The sequence below is a fragment of the Stomoxys calcitrans genome, chromosome 3, assembly GCF_963082655.1.
Source record: "Stomoxys calcitrans chromosome 3, idStoCalc2.1, whole genome shotgun sequence".
Lineage (NCBI taxonomy): Eukaryota > Metazoa > Arthropoda > Insecta > Diptera > Muscidae > Stomoxys > Stomoxys calcitrans.
The window spans coordinates 25,482,506-25,499,773 of NC_081554.1; the positions used below are offsets into that span (position 1 = coordinate 25,482,506).

The 17,268-nt window shown below is 37.6% G+C and overlaps 2 protein-coding genes across 9 annotated transcripts in view; one reads left to right on the forward strand and one right to left on the reverse strand.

Annotated features, from left to right (window-relative positions):
- The window catches only part of LOC106084890 (piezo-type mechanosensitive ion channel component), an 84,656-nt gene that overhangs the window by 48,175 nt on the left and 19,213 nt on the right, over positions 1–17,268 (forward strand). For 5 of the 8 annotated variants that reach the window (XM_013248839.2, XM_013248841.2, XM_013248842.2 and 2 more), the window contains 5 exons: positions 2,502–2,653; positions 9,529–9,682; positions 9,743–9,962; positions 14,652–14,969; positions 15,284–15,334. In XM_013248839.2, the coding sequence (XP_013104293.2) occupies positions 2,502–2,653; positions 9,529–9,682; positions 9,743–9,962; positions 14,652–14,969; positions 15,284–15,334 (895 nt within the window). The remainder of the gene's footprint in view (positions 1–2,501; positions 2,654–9,528; positions 9,683–9,742; positions 9,963–14,651; positions 14,970–15,283; positions 15,335–17,268) is intronic. The other 3 variants (XM_013248846.2, XM_013248847.2, XM_013248848.2) reach the window with 2 other exon arrangements.
- Positions 4,488–5,725, reverse strand: LOC106084893 (probable transcriptional regulatory protein TTE1135). The gene has a single exon (XM_013248849.2). The coding sequence runs from the start codon at positions 5,437–5,439 to the stop codon at positions 4,576–4,578; it is 864 nt and encodes a 287-aa protein (XP_013104303.2). The 5' UTR covers positions 5,440–5,725; the 3' UTR covers positions 4,488–4,575.

The following is a 17,268-nucleotide window of genomic DNA, read 5'->3' on the forward strand; positions in this document are numbered from 1 at the left end:
CAGTTGCGACATGTTACCTTAGCCCAAAGATAAATGACGTTCTGTAACGCGAAATTCTTGGCCAGAGGGCTTTGGCCGCGCTTCACATTCACTGAATTAGCCAGCTGGTATACTTACCGGATTGACCCAATGAAATCCTTCATCAGAAAGTGCTGCCGCCTCAGTGAACGTGTCCGTCCTTTTTTCGCCATGGAAGAGGTACATCCCGCAGTGCCTTCTCCGCACGCTTCTGGTCCGTATCGGGATTGCAAAGAATCCTGGACCCACCGCTGTAAACATCTTGTGTACCGTTCCGGGTATAAGCCATAAACTCCTTGTTGTTGGTGTAGCAGTGTGTTGTATACTGAGGCAGCAGCTCTTGCCAGTGAAGTACACCATAAGGTCAATCGGGTACGTACACCGGCTGCCATGATATTGCATAAACTCCTTACTATCGAATTCCCACAAAAATAGAGCGCATTCAGTCCCCTTTTGGTCATTTTTTCGAGATATTTTCTCCAGTTCATACTCTGGTCAAGAATTACGCCGAGGTACATGACTTCCAGAGAAAAGGGCAGCTGTACCCCATCCAGAACAGGTCTTCTGACAACGCCAAGCATCAGGTTCGTGGTATTTTCCAGGATTTCTGCGATTTATGCCATGCCCATTCAAATAGCTTCTTTAATGCCCTCTGAACAAGATCCTTACCATGATGAGGACGTCACTAGCGTAAATCCTCCTTGAAGGACCTAATAACCAAAAGCCATTATTGCTTTAGTTGAGACGTAGGATTAAATGGCTTTTAGATGAAATGAAAATGGAGGCAAATGTTAATGCTGGGTGCCGTTCTGGTTGCCGGGCCACAGAGATATCCCAGGGAATTGTAAACCGAATGAGCTTGCGAGACTAGGAACTACCCTACACATTCCAGGGACCCGCGATTCTGTGGGTATGCCTCCAGCGATATGTAAGCTAAATTTTCAGGACCAGGCCGTAAAGACAACGAATGATAGATGGTCACAAAGAGGAGGCTGTGAGCGTTCCAAAACTATGTGGCCTAATCTAGAATTGAAGAGGTCTACTGCTTTGCTGTCATTGGCTAGAAGAGACGTCTCAGTCATTGTGTCCGTCATGACAGGTCATTGTCTAATCGGAAAACATGATGACTGACGGAAGGTTGCCAGCAACCACTTCTGCAGAAGCTGTAGGGACATCGAGGAAGAAGAGACTATAGAACACCTTCTGTGTGTGTGTCCCGCACTAGCAGTTAGAAGGAGTTTCACTTTAGGTTCTCATTTCTTCAAGAACCTGTCTGATTTAGCGGATGTGAACATTCGCAAGTTATTGGGCTTTTTAAATCGACCTGGATGGTTCAACGGTAGGAACTAGAAGGCATCTTCCTTTTTCTGTGAGGAAGTGTGACGTTTTCGTCCATTATAATACCACAGGAACAGAAGAAGGAAGATGTCTTCTAGTTCCTGCCGTCCCATGGCAGCCGGTTGTACGCACCGGATTGACCCGATGGAGTTCTTCATCGCCAAGAGCTGCCACCTCAGTGTATAACACACCGCTACAACAACAACAACGTCTAAGTGAGTCTGATGGCAGACTGCCACCTAAACCTAACCTAATGCAAATTAGAGGATCAAGCGAGTTTGTTAGCCCAAAGCTCCATGGTATTTTTGCGACGGCTTTATACGTGTACAGTTGGTAAGTGAGCTCTAGGTTCAGACGTCTGTAGATCCAGCTAGGCTGATGAAGGACTGAAATATGTAATGGGCATGATCAGTTTAATGTCAAAATGTCAATGATTGGAAACAGAACTGTTTTCTCTATGATAGTGTTTATCATGTTGTCCAGATTTTGAAAAACAAAATAGTGAATGTAAACATTTGTTAAAATTCATTATATTGGGTTGCCCAAAAAGTAATTGCGGATTTTTTAAAAGATAGTAAATGCATTTTTAGTAAAACTTAGAATGAACTTTAATCAAATATACTTTTTTTACACTTTTTTTCTAAAGCAAGCTAAAAGTAACAGCTGATAACTGACAGAAGAAAGAATGCAATTACAGAGTCACAAGCCGTTGAAAAAATTTTTCAACGCCGACTATATGAAAAATCCGCAATTACTTTTTGGGCAGCCCAATACAATCTTGAACTTTGTACAAACCAAGTATATATATAAAATACTTAAATATGTATATACATTTGTATATATGTATATTCAACCAAACATTCTTAATATCCTTTAATTTGTTTTATACTCTTACTCATTCTTTAGACGAATAATTCTTCTTGTTCTTATTAATTTGGCGTATGCCCAATAATTTAGTTTTCAAACTTTATTTATTTAAATTTTTGTAAATAATTTTTCTATATAGTATTTCTATTAACTTAAATACTTTTTAACTTTATTCTCTAGTTTTTTCCTTGTATGTACTTTTTTGTAAAATATTTCTTTTGTTAAAATATTAACTAAAATTAATTTGTTTTTATATTTATTTTTAAAAACTTATTTAGCTGTTCGAGCCGGTGATTACTACATGTTCGAAGATATTGATGATAAATTTGAATTGGATTTGATAACGGACAGTGATGGCCTATTCGATAACGATAATGAGAATATCACTGAAAGTGAAATCAAAATGAATCGCCGAAAGACATTATATGATGTAAGTAAAAATATTTGATATTGTGATATTTATATTTTAAATGTAAAAATGTTATACAATGGTCTGAGTGATTGTCGAAAATATTGCAAGAGTGATGGCGAAAATTGCTCAAAGATTCCGCCTTACAGTCAGTGATCGAAGACTCCATTAAGTCTAGGTTAGGTTTCATTTTTAATTTGTGTCCATAAAACGGATTTATTTATGTTTCATCAACAGGTCTTTGTAAAAAAATTTTAAATTGTGAAAAACTTATGTAGTCTATTTAGACCTAAAAATCTAAACAGAGCAATCGATTCACTTCAAACTTTGCATATATGCATATACATTTATCGCTTTTTGTAAATTGCATATGATAGTCAGTCACAACTCGTCCTTTGACACCTATGTTGTCGTTGTTGTTGTAGCCACATTTCCATGTGGAGGTGGGAATCCTCGTCCAGCTCTTATAGGCGAAAAAGCTCGTTCTGGTCTATACGACCGATCGCCGTGGGAACATGATGGCCATTGGTTATTTATTTTACGGTAGTTCGCAATAAAGCAAATTTTTTGCATACCCCCTAATTTTGACCCCAGGAACCCTAAATGAAGTCCGTTTTTGAGGCTCGTTCCCGGGGACCCCCCTAGGAGCCAAACAACCCCTTATGGCGAAGTAGTCCAATCTAGGCAATATGGGTATCAAATGAAAAGTATTGATTAGTAGATTACAAATATGCAATCAAATGTCCCGAGAAGGACCAATGGGATCTTGAGAATTTTGACCCATTTTTGGAAAATTTAATTGTTATTGTTATTTTAAATAAAACTCTATTGGCCTTTTAAAGTTGGAAAAAGTAGCCTGCCTCCGACCGGGTTTGAGATTTCCTCCTTCTCCATATGTCCAACAGTGAAAAATAGACAAACGATTTGCCTACCAAAGTTGGACAAATTTGACGGCCTTCGGCCGGGTTTGGGATTTTCTCCTCCTCCATATGTCTAACAGTGGGAAATAGCAAAAGTATTTTAAATAAAACTGTTTGCCTTCCAAAGCTTTTTGTAAAAATAGAGCGATCTTGGATCTTGAGAATTTTGACCCCTATGTGGAAAATTTACGAAATTGCTATTGTTATTTTAAATAAAACTCTATTTGCCTTTTAAAGTTGGAAAAAGTAGCCTGCCTTCGACCGGGTTTGAGATTTTCTCCTTCTCCATATGTCCAACAGTGAAAAATAGACAGACTATTTGCCTACCAAAGTTGGACAAATTTGACGGCCTTCGGCCGGGTTTGAGATTTTCTACTCCTCCATATGTCCAACAGTGGGAAATAGCAAAAGTATTTTAAATAAAACTTTTTGCCTTCCAAAATTTTTTGTAAAAAAAAGCGATTTTTTTTAAATTTTTTTAAGTTTTTTGCATATTCTACTTTATATCTTTAATTTGATACCCATATTGCCTAGGTTTAAGAGGGTTCCAAATTCTCAAGACCCCGTAGGTCCTTCCCGGGTGAAAATTTTGTTTGCATATTCGTAATCTACTAATCAATAACTTTCATTTGATACCCATATTGCCTAGGTTGGGGGTCCACGGGCCCGAGCCCCATAAACGGACTATATATTCGGGTTCCTGAGGTCAAAATTAGGGGGTATGCAAACAATTAGATTTTTTTTGCGAACTACCCTGTAACAGTTCAGCCGACACTCATTATTTAAGCAAGAGCCGATGCCACCCGGCCCTCACTGAGACTACTCCATACCGCTGATTGTCCGCGACTGCAGTTTGGCACCTATGGAAGTGGCTACCACAGATTTGGTTTGTTTGCCAAGAGCGGTTAGTTTTAGTTTTAGTTCTTCCTTGTCGATAATTTTTGTTATCAAAATTTTATTACCATTATTATGTTTACACTTATTAATAACATTAGTTAACAACTTATTGGTATTAAACAAAAGTTATTCCTCCATTTCCACATTATCGTATACATCTTCAATTCCCTGAATTTCCTTCAGCTTGTCCACAAACTTTTCATAGGCCACTTTTTCATCGGGCGTCAGAGTAACTGTATTCAATGGCGTGTATATATGTTCAGTATTATGCACCACATAACCCTTATTCTCAAAAGCTTTGCGTACTCCATTAATGCCCTCTGGTTTACATATAAAGTTAACGGCACCCGCCTCACCGTCCATCACTTCAACATCCTCTGCACCACACTCGATGGCATCTTCTGTAGCTCGATCTTCAAGTTCGGCAGCCGATTTAAAATGCACCTTATCCAGATAGGCCTGAATCAAGCCAAAATCTTCAAATAAATGACCCGCATCTATTTGTACAGCTCCTCCTTTTCTTAAAGCCGTGGACAAATCCATTTTGAGTTGGGCAAAATTATCCGTATACACAGTCAAGACCATAAAAACTTTTTGTTTAAATCTAACATCCAAACGATATTTCTTGAGTTGAGTTTTAGATGCAGTAAACTTTTTCAAATTATTTTGTATGCTGGCCATGGGCATATTCTTGCGTAGAGCTTCATCTATGACACTTTTCAGTTCACTATTCAAGGCTGGATCGGCACTGCCACCATCCTGTATGGCCAATCTTAGTTGACGAGCTATTTTTGCAAATAGGGCAGACTTTTGGCCATCCTTGGCTGCTTTGATGTGTCGTATGTTTGCCCATTTGGAGTGACCGGCTTGCAGGGGATACAAGTAAATGGAAATATTTCTGACAGCAGCATGGTCAATGTTTGTGCTTACATTGGACTTAACACATTGAAGAACATTTCCAGAGAGAACAGTAAACAAACGGTGTCTCATTTTGTTTTTATTATCTTAGAAAATCACTTGCAACTCTCTGGATGGCAGGCAAACAAAATAGTTTTTATTTAATGAATTAATGGCTGCTGTATGGTTTGGTGACGTAACCGCTTCTGATATTGTACTATTTGAGTTACAAATTATCGTTTGTGTCGTACAAGTTAGTTTAACTAACTTTTGTTTGTTTAATTTTTATTTAATTTTTTAGTGTAGCTGCTTCATGTTTATGTAAAAATAATATATGGTTAATAGAAATGTGATAGAGGTTATGTGGCCGCAATGACCATGACAGCTGATTGCATACACAGATGTTGTTGTTAACAGGGTGTGTCATATAAGTTTTATCGTTATCGATAAGTCGATAGCAAGAGTATCGTCATGGGTACACACACAAAAGGCGGCGTTCTATTTGAAGCGTTAAGAAACGAATGTTTAAATAAATGATTTAAAAATTTATTAATTTTAAACTTTAAAAAATGTAAATATAAGTTTTATGACATAATAACGGCTATTTATTAAAAATGTGATTCATCAGCATCTAACGCAAGATATTGCGATGTTAAAACCGGTTAGTACCGGTTTGTTTTTCGCGTTGAGACACCATTCAAAACAAAAGCGAAAAAGTGACAAAATGTGACTGAGAAAACTTCATAAATGAATCGCTTTGCTTTGTATGAAAATATTCTCATAAATTTTTACACCATTTTATTAATTTTTAAAATTTCATCCACAAGATGATGAAATTTAAAAAAAAATGAGAAAAGGATAAAATGATAATCGGATTTTATAAATTTATTCCAATTGGATTTATATCGTTTATTAGACCTATATTTGAATAACTTTTTTTTCTAACAAAACAATCGAGCTTGAGGTCTTTTTATTCGATATTTCGTCTTCCCACGGAAGAAGACATCATCAGGAAATTGAATTATTTGAAAAAACAGAAAAAAAATTAAACAAACCGTGGATCAACTTGTCAGTGCTTTGCATACTTTTTTTAATTTATAAATAAAATTTTATAAATTTAAAATAATTTATGAATATAAAATCATTTTATAAATAAAAACTCATTGTAACCGTTTATTGTGTTCTATCTTTCGTCTGTTTGATTCTGTTGAGTGTCAAAACCTTAAAAAATTAAAGAAACCGTGAATCAACTTGTCAGTGCTTTGCATACTTTTTTTAATTTATAAATAAAATTTTATAAATTTAAAATAATTTATGAATATAAAATCATTTTATAAATAAAAACTCATTGTAACCGTTTATTGTGTTCTATCTTTCGTCTGTTTGATTCTGTTGAGTGTCAAAACCCAGGAACTCTGCGACTAAGATGGGATCTACAGGGATATGGGTCTGAGTCGAGTGGGTCTGGCTGGGCAATTAAACAGGTGACATGTATCGTGCGGTCCCTGGTTACAATTGGGACATACATCTTGCACGTCGGCATCAATCCTTTCTCTGTAGGAGTTGAGGCGGCTGCATCTGCCGGAATGTAATCGAGCCAAAACTACTCTGGTTAGCCGAGGGAGGTCAATTTCTTCCGGTGCAATGGGAAGCGGTCATTCTCCAAGGACTACATTCACCTGGTAGCCATTGCAGTATACCGTGTCTGCATGAATGTTGTCTAGACCTGCTTGATATGCCGCTTGATCTAGAGGCTCTCTCTTGTACCGCTGAACCTCACGCTCTAGATAATGTAGATCTACCATAAGGCTTCAGGGCGGTGGATATCTATCCACAAGATGATGATTTGGATGGTCTCTGCGATAACAGCCCAAAAGGTATTGCTTAGACAGCATGTTGTTATGTCTTCGCACTGTTAGGATCTTTGTCTCCTGATGGAGGTGGTCGACATAAGAACTGAGGAGACAGCCCGTCGCAGTTCAGAAGGCGGCATTCTGACAGATCTTAATATTATTTCACTGCGTGGCACAAAATTGACGAGAACACACTGGCGCTGCATAACTTACCACTGACCGGCCAATTGCTTTCTACGTGGTCAACAAGGTTTCTTTGTCTGTACCTCAAGTGCTGCCAGCAAGTGACTTGAGGACCTTGTTTCTACTTTTGACTTTATTGCAGATCACTGTGGCATGTGGGGAGAAAGTGTAAGAGCTGTCAAATGTGACGCCAAGTATTTTGGGACACTTGATGGTCGGAATCATTTCTCCATCGACCATCACAATCAGCTCAGTATTCACCTCACGCGTATTTGAAGTGAACAATGTGGCTAAAGATTTGGTGGCAGATATCTTCCGATTTCTTGCAGCGAAAAATGAGGCAAGCTCGTTGAGGTAGACGTTTAACCTATCGCAGATCTCATCAATGGGTGGGCGGCCTAATGCCATGATCGTACAATCGTCCGCATATGATACGATCTCTACGCCATCTGGTGGGGGTGTAATGGAGGATACGTAGAGATTAAACCGTGCGGGAGATATCACCCCACCTTAGGAAACTCCCTGTTTTACTCTACGGTGCTTCAACTTCTTATCCCTAAATTCCACAAATGACTGGCGACCACACAGATAATTGGCGATTTGCCTCTCCCGGATGTGCTCTCCCATGACGAAAAATACGAACACGTACACTGAGGGCCGCCTCAGCTCAACTCTTGCCGATGAGGGTTCCATCGGGTCAATCCGGGGCGTACAACCGGCTGCCATGGGATTGTATTTTCGATTAGAGCGTGCTCTATTCCTTCTGACAAAAACATAAAGGAATCAGCTGTTTTTGTTATCAAGCGAATGAAAGCAACCCAAATTAACTTTAACAACTTTTACGCATAAAAAAAAATTAGCTTTTGTTCAAATTTTTAGGTTATGTCATGCGAAAATAACATACAGGTGTGAAAGCAAAAATGATGAATCATATGTAAATAGACAATTTTGACAAACATTTTCAATTACATTCGAATACAAAAAGCGGCATGTCATAGGACATCTACATGCCGTGTAATAGCACCTTTACTTACTCTCCACAGGATTTGATTTTTTTAAGCGCCCTTTTTTAACATCAGTTACTTAAATATAGCAATATTTTCATTGGGCCCATTAGGAAATCACGCCGAGACCATTGTATTACAAAACTATCTTAGTTATGTCTTTTAAAAACGTAACGTATTTTCTTATTAAAACCAAAAAATAAAAAAACTATTTGTAAATCAAAAAAACAATTGCATGCATTGGATTTTTATGTGCTCTCATCAAAATTTGAAACATTTTTCAATCAATCCAAAAAAAAAACACAAAAACTCCTCCCCCAAAAATACCACACAAACAAACGAATTGAAACCACAAAAAAGGTTTGGAAGGACATAAGTGCTGTGGAGTATCGTCGTCAGGTATATTTACGGCAACGTTCCTATGCCTCGGCACCGCCTTCCCACATTGGTTTACTATTCAATGAGCATGAGAACGATCCAGATAATGATAATGGCGCTGGCATACGCATATCGACATTATCTGAACCATTGTGCTATGCACAGCGATCGACAAGTGAATATTTCGTGAGTGCCCGTTTTACTCCATAATTTTGTTTTTGAATTTTTCCCAAATCCCAACGGGGATGATTTGTTTTCGTTGTTTTTCTTATAATACGCTGTAACCTTAAGGAACACCATGTTTTAAAGAGCCACAAACAACCACAAAAAAACATTAATATATAAAAAAGAAATATTTTTTATGCTCGTCACCACAAAATAAGTCACTATAAAGCCAGCCACACATACACACTTTTACTATATTACTCAAAAAGTTTGTTCCTATATTGCCATAAGAGTTATATATGCTCCAATATTATATACGTAAATATATGCCTTACACCATATCTTATATCTCATATATTTATATGCATAGAGTTAGTAAAACTTTTTCAATCTATATAAATGTGTATGTAAAAAAAGTCAAACACAATTGATGACACACCCCAATATACACCATTGAATACTGAACAATATAATTGGTCATTACAAATATATTTATCCATATAATTGTTGTTTTTCTATAGTGTTTTTTCCCGATGTTTATGAGCCATGTCAATACTAAAACGTAATTGTTTACAATTTCTTTATATTTCTACAAAAAGGAAAGTCAGAAGCCTAAACTTCAAAAGGATACTCTTATTGATACTGCGGGACCTTCAACCAGCAAAGCTGGCGAAACTCAAGGCAAGGCGCCTGAACATAGGCAAAGGACCGAAGTCGATAGTGGTGATTTAACGGAAAAAGATACTGAAGAAGGTAAGCGAAAAGTTTGATTTAGACTAAGTCTGTTTCCTAACATTTAAAACCTTTTCCCAGATTTCGAAGCCAATCCCATCATACGCTTAATGGAAGGCTTCTTAGTTTCTCTCACCATACGTTTGAATCGTTTTTCACGCAATTACCGTTATGTCAATAAAATTCTGGAAGAAGAAAAGAAAGCCCTCAAGGAATCGAATCATTTATACATGTTCAATGGACGTTTTAGTGGGCGCAATGCTGCAGCCATATTCAGTTTAATGAAACGTAACATAGCCAGGTATTTATGAATGATTGATCGTAGTTGAAGTGTTGAAGGGATTTTAGTGTGTATCAGCTCACTGAGTAAAAAAAAAGAAAAAGTAAATTGCTTCCAAAATTATGGTTTGTTTTAAAAATTACACAACATTTTTTATTTCCAATTGATAATGCAAAAACCCTGTTTCGTTAATGCTTTTTTGTTAATTTTCAGTTGTTTTTATTGGTTAAAATATTATTTTTAAAGCATACTTTTAGGTGTATATATTTTTCATGGCATGACTAGAAGTATTTTGAAAGAGAATTATTAATTATATTTATTTCAAAAACATTTTTAATATCATAAGAAGACTTTAATGGGCCGAATTTTATATACCCTCCATCATAGATTGCATTTTTAAAGTCCTTTGCTGGAACTAGAAAAGAATAATAGGAAACAAGAAATCTCACGGTTTATTTTATAAGACTTTCTTTCTTTAGCAGAAGAAAAGAAGAAAACTCAAGAAATGCACCAAACCTTATACTTTTAAGGTTCCTAACCTTATAGTTTTAAATCGCTTAAGATCCCTTCTACTGAAGAAATTTGATAAAGTATTCATTCAAACTTCATGTGGCAAGGTTTGCAAGAAATGAGACAAAGAAAATCTTTATTTAACGTTTTTGAAAGCTGCCTATTACGCATTGTTTCTTAACCTGCCTGTGATGTGAACCTTAAACACTGCTAAGCCAGCCCTTGAAATTCCTCGAACTACTTGGCGCGAGCCTCGACAGCCTTTCACCATACCGGTATTCTATATGTCCATATGTACTGGTCTTAGAAGGTTAGGTTAGGTTGGATGGGTCGCCCACCAAAGGTGAGTTCACTCGTAGGCCGGTTTGGCCCATTGTGGTACCCTAGAGGGAAAAAGGGAAGAAAATTTGAGACCTCGTACTAGAGGTTATACACGAATAAAAGAAAAAAACAGAAGAAGTGGAGAAACTCGAGCGGGAGGTGAAGAACCGCCCTTCCCTACGCAAGCACGGACCTCGCAAGCACGGACCTCGCAAGTTCAACCAGATCACAGAAGAAACGGCTCCCCAGAAAGGAGAACCTACGTCTCTGCAAACCCGGACGGGGACACAGCAAGTGTTCAATAGTCTCTTCCTCATCCTCATCGAGGCAACTCCCACAGAAATCATTGTGCGTTGTCCCCATGCGCGCCGCCATGCCGCCTATGGCAGTGTCCGGTTATGACCCCTGTCAAAATACTCATCGATCTCCTATCGAACGCCAGCAACTCCCTCGTCCTCCTACGGTCGATGAGCGGCCATAGCGCCTTTGCAGTCCGGCAATCATCTACCCTGTGCGCCTCGCCACCAACGCCGCTCTGGCCATCCCATCTACTGTGTTCAGTAGCTCGACAAATGGCACGTAGGCAAGACCGCCCGCCCGGCGCAGACGAACCCCTCCTGGCGCACTCATCCGCCCTATCATTTCCTAGAATTCCCTCATGTCCAGGAACCCATGTCAGCGTCACATCGTGGGCCCTGAGCCAAACAGTCCCCCACGCATCTCGACCTCACCATCCTCGGTGCTAGGTAGTCGGAGATCCTCCTCAGTATACCCTTCGTATCCGTAACACCCAGAATCGAACTCTGGCCTCAACCATGCCGTGCTCTCTCAGCGTAAGCGCCACCCTGGCGGCGCAGTTCCAAATTCAGGCCCCAATGGGTTGCATATCCAGCATGGCCTCCAGGCCTGCCTGCGACGCTGATCTCAGCGCCCCTGTGATCCCGACGCAGGCCAGTTTCTGGACCTTCTCGAACTCCTTCGCACGCGTCCTCTTCCCTACGGCGTCCCACCCTACCAGTGCTCCATAGGCCAGTACTGGTCTCACGATGGCCGTCCAAGGACGGGAGTCTGAACTCCGGTATCTTATATCTACGCATAAAAAGCACCAGCTCTGTCTTCCCTGGGTTGGTCCTCAACCCATTTATGGTAGCCCATCGCGACAACCTCCTCAGTGACCCTTCCATGATCTCGCTGATCGTCGACAGAAACTTGCCTCGGAACAACAGCACGGAGTCGCTGCTTAATGGATTATCGCTTATGCGTAGAATCCATCAGGATTTCATTAATCACGAGGTTCCACAGTATCGGTGGGAACACCCCTCCTTGGGGCGTTCCTCTGGTCACCCGCCTTCTGACAACACAATCTCCCGGGTTTGCATTAATAATCCTGCCATAAAGTATATTATTTGTCCATTGGGAGATTAAGGGTGTATTCCCGTGCGGTCCGACTATCGCCCCAATATCCACATTATAAGCCCACTCAATATCCCAGAAGGCTGCCAAAGTGTAATCCTTCTGTCGGAGAGACGTCTCGACCTCCTGTACCACCCAGTTTTCAGCAAAAACGATGACAGACTAATAGGCCTATAATCCTTCGTCGTACTGTGGTTTATTCTTCCCGCCTTGGGGATAAAGACCACCTTGACTTCCCTCCATGCCCTCGGTATGAAGGACCGTGCCAGGCTCGCCCTGAAGATCTGCTCAAGCCGTGGCAGGGTGACTCCAAGGGACTCCTGCAGCAGTGGCGGGATAACTCTGTCAGGACCGGCTGACTTAAATGGCCGGAAAGTGCGGACAGCCCACGCTATCTTCTCCTCGTCCACGATGTCTCTGACGAGGTCATCCGTTAAGGCCACATGTGTAGGTATTGCGATGTCCTGATAGCCGACCTCTTCCTGGCTGCCTGACCGTCACATGCCCACTTTCAGTGTAAGTCTCGTCCTCGCTCCTCAGGGAGCTGGGCGTGATGGGATCCTTCGAGATCACTTTGCGCAACCTAGATGCCTCACTAGCGCTTTCCAATTCCCCACAGAATTTCACCCAGGAACTCTTCTTCGCCTTTCTCGTCTCCTTCTTGAACTTGCCAAGGGCGTCGCGATATTCGTCCCCGTCCTCTGCCGTGTTCTCCCTCTTGGCCTTGTTAAAAAGTCTTCTGTTTTCTCTTGAGCACCTCCAGTTCTGGTGACCACCCTGACTGGCTGGTTTTGCGTGGCGGTACACTTTCGGCACATGCCTTCAAAAAGGCCTCATTCAGGCATCCCGTGACAAGATGGACTGCGGTATCCAGTTCCCTTGCGTCCTCCAGAGGCCCCCTAGGGGCTCCCAATTTCTGCATCTGTTCCCTGGACTTCTCCCAGTCGCTCCTCCTTGGGTTTCTATATGGAACCCTCCTCTGTTTTCGACCCGAAAACATATCCTATAGTTATCCGAAAAGGAGCACTCGGTGGAAACGTTCCAGTCCAACAACTTCACCAAGTCACTACTCGTCACAAGCGTTATATCTATAACCTATTCCCTGATCCGGTTGTAGAAAGTGGCCTTAGAATGTCCGTGTACATCCACTGAATCATCTTGGCCTAACTTACATTTTCCACCGAACATCCTCCGGCCGAAGTTGAATACGCACATTGCTTTTTGGCTTTTTTTTTTCTCCATTTTTCTTTTCCAGAACAGTTCTGAATACAACAAGACCAGGGTAATTTAACTTTTTCGATAGCTGCATCTCCGACTGGAGATCACCTTTTGCCTTGGGCAAGTCTTCAACCTATTTCTCTTAGGCCATCTCGACAGCCTCATGAATGGTGTTTTCATAACTTTGTAGATCGTCATTTTTAATTTTTTTTTTAAATTAAATTCAAATTCAAAATCAAAGCAATCAGCTTTCTCAACAAATTCCTAGGAAATTCTAATCCAATATTTCCAATATTTCACTCTGAATTTCAACTGAATTTGTACAAAATTTGTTTAATGACAGCTGTTTGCATCCATCCATATTTACCGTTACTTTAATTGCTCCTTATGGTCTCTTCACATGGACAGATAAAACTTACAATTTAGACTTGTTGAAAATAAAATGAACAACTGAACCCCCCGAAAAGTAAAACCCCTATTCACAAAACTTAAGTAGGCTTATTTGACAGATTTCTTTTATAGAACTGTCAAATAAACCTACTATAAAGCTGTTTTGTGAATATCGGTGCAAAATGCAAAAATAAACCTACCAAAAACAATTTTTCTTATTTTATAAAAAAATAATAGAAGGCGCTTCTAAACAAGTTAGGGTCTTTATGTTAAACATTATTTTATTGCAGTCTCAAAAAATACTTCTAGTTATGTTCATTCATTTACAGTATTTATATGTTTACATACCTACATACATTGTATCTTATAAGTTTTCTTATGAATATTGTTTTTTTTCTTTCTTTTTTTGCATATTGTTTGAAACCTTTGTTCTGTTCCTTTATGCAACTCTTATCGTTTGCTCTGTCTCTATCTACATCCTTGTCTATGAACTTGAATGCTACCACCAATCACCATCACCACAACACCATCGACAACAAACAACTACAACAAAATACACCATGTACACCTTTCTACAAATGTTAAACAAAAAATATTCTATACAAACAAAAAAAAAAAACTTAATTAAAAAAAAAAAAAACAAAACACCTAATCCAATTGCCTGTTGTTATATTTTTTGTTGTGAAAAAAAAAAAAAAAATAATTTTCTAACTCGTTTATACTTCGGTTGTAAATTGATTGGTTTTTTTTTTTAATTTCAAAATGCATTATGTTATCCTGCCCGCCCGCCCGCCTTACAAATTTATTATTGTTATTGGTTTTTTCGTTTATGTATTTGAATTAATTGATTGCGAGTAGTGATGATAATAGAGAAGATGCTATACGTTCAACTGCTAGCGCAACATCATCCAACAGGAATTCTAACAGCGCACCCCACAATCTTATAAACATACAACCACAACAACAACAAACTACAAATCACCAACAAAATACGTTTGAATCTAATTTACAATCACCATCACAAAATCCACCAACCACTACCTCAACCACCACCATATCAACATCACCATTTGATTTACAACGACAAGTAGCATCACAGCCTCCTCCCTCTCAGCAACAAATACATAGTGATGATATCAATGCCATAGAGCCATCATCATATGATGTCGTTGATAGGTAAACTAAAATAATGATTTTCGTTTTGTTATTATTATTATTTCACTATAACAACAAATTAGCCTTAGAATAACTGAGTAGTATTTTGGTTTGTTTTGTCCTAGCTCAACAACAGCAAAAACAACATTTACAGCAAAGCCATTCAATTGTCATTTTTTTTTTGTTAAATGTTTTGTTAAAATTTTAGTAGAAAACAATGAGAATTCGTTCATTTGCCAATCCAACAACAAAACAAATCCAAAAAAAAAAAACAAAAACCAACAACCAAATCTCCAATTTTATGCATATTTTCATTATCGACTTTTTTATTATAGCAAAGAAACTCTTTCGGAACCCAATAGCAATAAACTTGTACGACCAAAAGGGTAAGTTTTTTTATATGGTTCATGTTCTGCGTTTAATGTTCTGTTTTTTTAAAATTATGTCCTTAATAAGCTTATAATTTTTGTTTTATTGTTATTATAGATTTATTTTAAACATCAGAATGTGTTATTTTGTCATTTAAATGGAGCCAAGGTTAATTTTTAATTGAACTAGCAAAAATTGTAGCATATTTTTAGGCTTTAGCAAGATATGCGTAAGAAGGCAAAAAACAGAAAGAAAAATTCCTGAGAAATGAAATTTTGACAAAAAATCCTATAGAAATGAAATTTTGACAAAAAATCCTATAGTAATGAAATTTTGACAATATTTGCTATAGAAAAGTAATTTTGGCAATATTTGCTATAGAAACTGAATTTTGACGAAATTTCCCATAGAAGTTAAATTTTGATTAAATTTCCCATAGAAGTGAAATTTTGACAAAATTTCCCATAAAAGTGAAATTTTGACAAAATATCCCATAGAAATGAAATTTTGACAAAATTTCCTATAAAAAAGAAAGTTTGACAAAATTTCCCATAGAAATTCAACTTTGACAAAAATTCCTATAGAAATTAAATTTTGACAAAATTTCCTATAGAAATGAAATTTTGATAGAAAATCTATGTATAGAATGAAAATTTGACCAAATTTCCTATAGAAATGAAATTTTGATAAAATTTCCTATAGAAATGAAATTTTGACAAAATTTCCTATAGAAATGAAATTTTGACAAAATTTTCTATAGAAATGAAATTTTGACAAAATTTCCTATAGAAATTAAATTTTGACAAAATTTCCTATGGAAATGAAATTTTGACAAAATTTCCTATAGAAATGAAATTTTGACAAAATTTCCTATAGAAATGAAATTTTGACAAAATTTCCTATAGAAATGAAATTTTGACAAAATTTCCTATAGAAATGAAATTTTGACAAAATTTCCTATAGAAATGAAATTTTGACAAAATTTCCTATAGAAATGAAATTTTGACAAAATTTCCTATAGAAATGAAGTTTCGACAAAATTTCCTATAAAAATGAAATTTTCGACAAAATTTCCCATAAAAAAAATGAAATTTTGACAAAATTTCCTATAGAAATGAAATTTTGACAAAATTTCCTATAGAAATTAAATTTTGACAAAATTTCCTATAAAAATGAAATTTTGAAAAAATTTCCTGTAAAAATTAAATTTTGACAAAATTTCCCATAGAAATGAAATTTTGACAGAGAATCTAGAATGAAATTTTGACAAAATTTCCTATTGAAATGAAATTTTGCAAAATTTCCTATAGAAATGAAATTTTGAAAAAATTTCCTATAGAAATGAAATTTTGACAAAATTTCCCATAGAAATGAAATTTTGACAAAATTTTCCATAGATATGAAATTTTGACAAAATTTCCTATAGAAAATATTGACAGAAAATCTATAGAATGAAATTTCGAGAAAATTTGCCATAGAAATGAAAATTTGACAAAATTTCCTATAGAAATGAAAATTTGACAAAATTTTCTATAGAAATGAAATTTTGACAAACTTTCCTATAGAAATGAAATTTTGACAAAATTTAAAAAAAAAAAATTCTGAAAACTATAGAAAGAATTTCTAACAAGATCGGCCGGGCCGAATTTTGGGAACCGGCCACCATGGATTCTGCTAAAAACATCTCAGCCAAATCGGACGAAAATTGTGACTTCCAGGGGCTCAAGAAGTTAAAACGGGAGATTGGTTTATATGGGAGCTATATCAGGTTATAGACCGATTTGGACCGTACTTTGCACAATTGTTGAACATAACAGAACACTATGTGCAAAATTTTAGCATTCTCGGACGAAAATTGTGGGTTCCAGGGTCTCAAGAAGTCAAATTGGGCGATTGGTTTATATGGGAGCTATATCAGGTTATAGACCCATTTGGACCGTACTTGGTACAG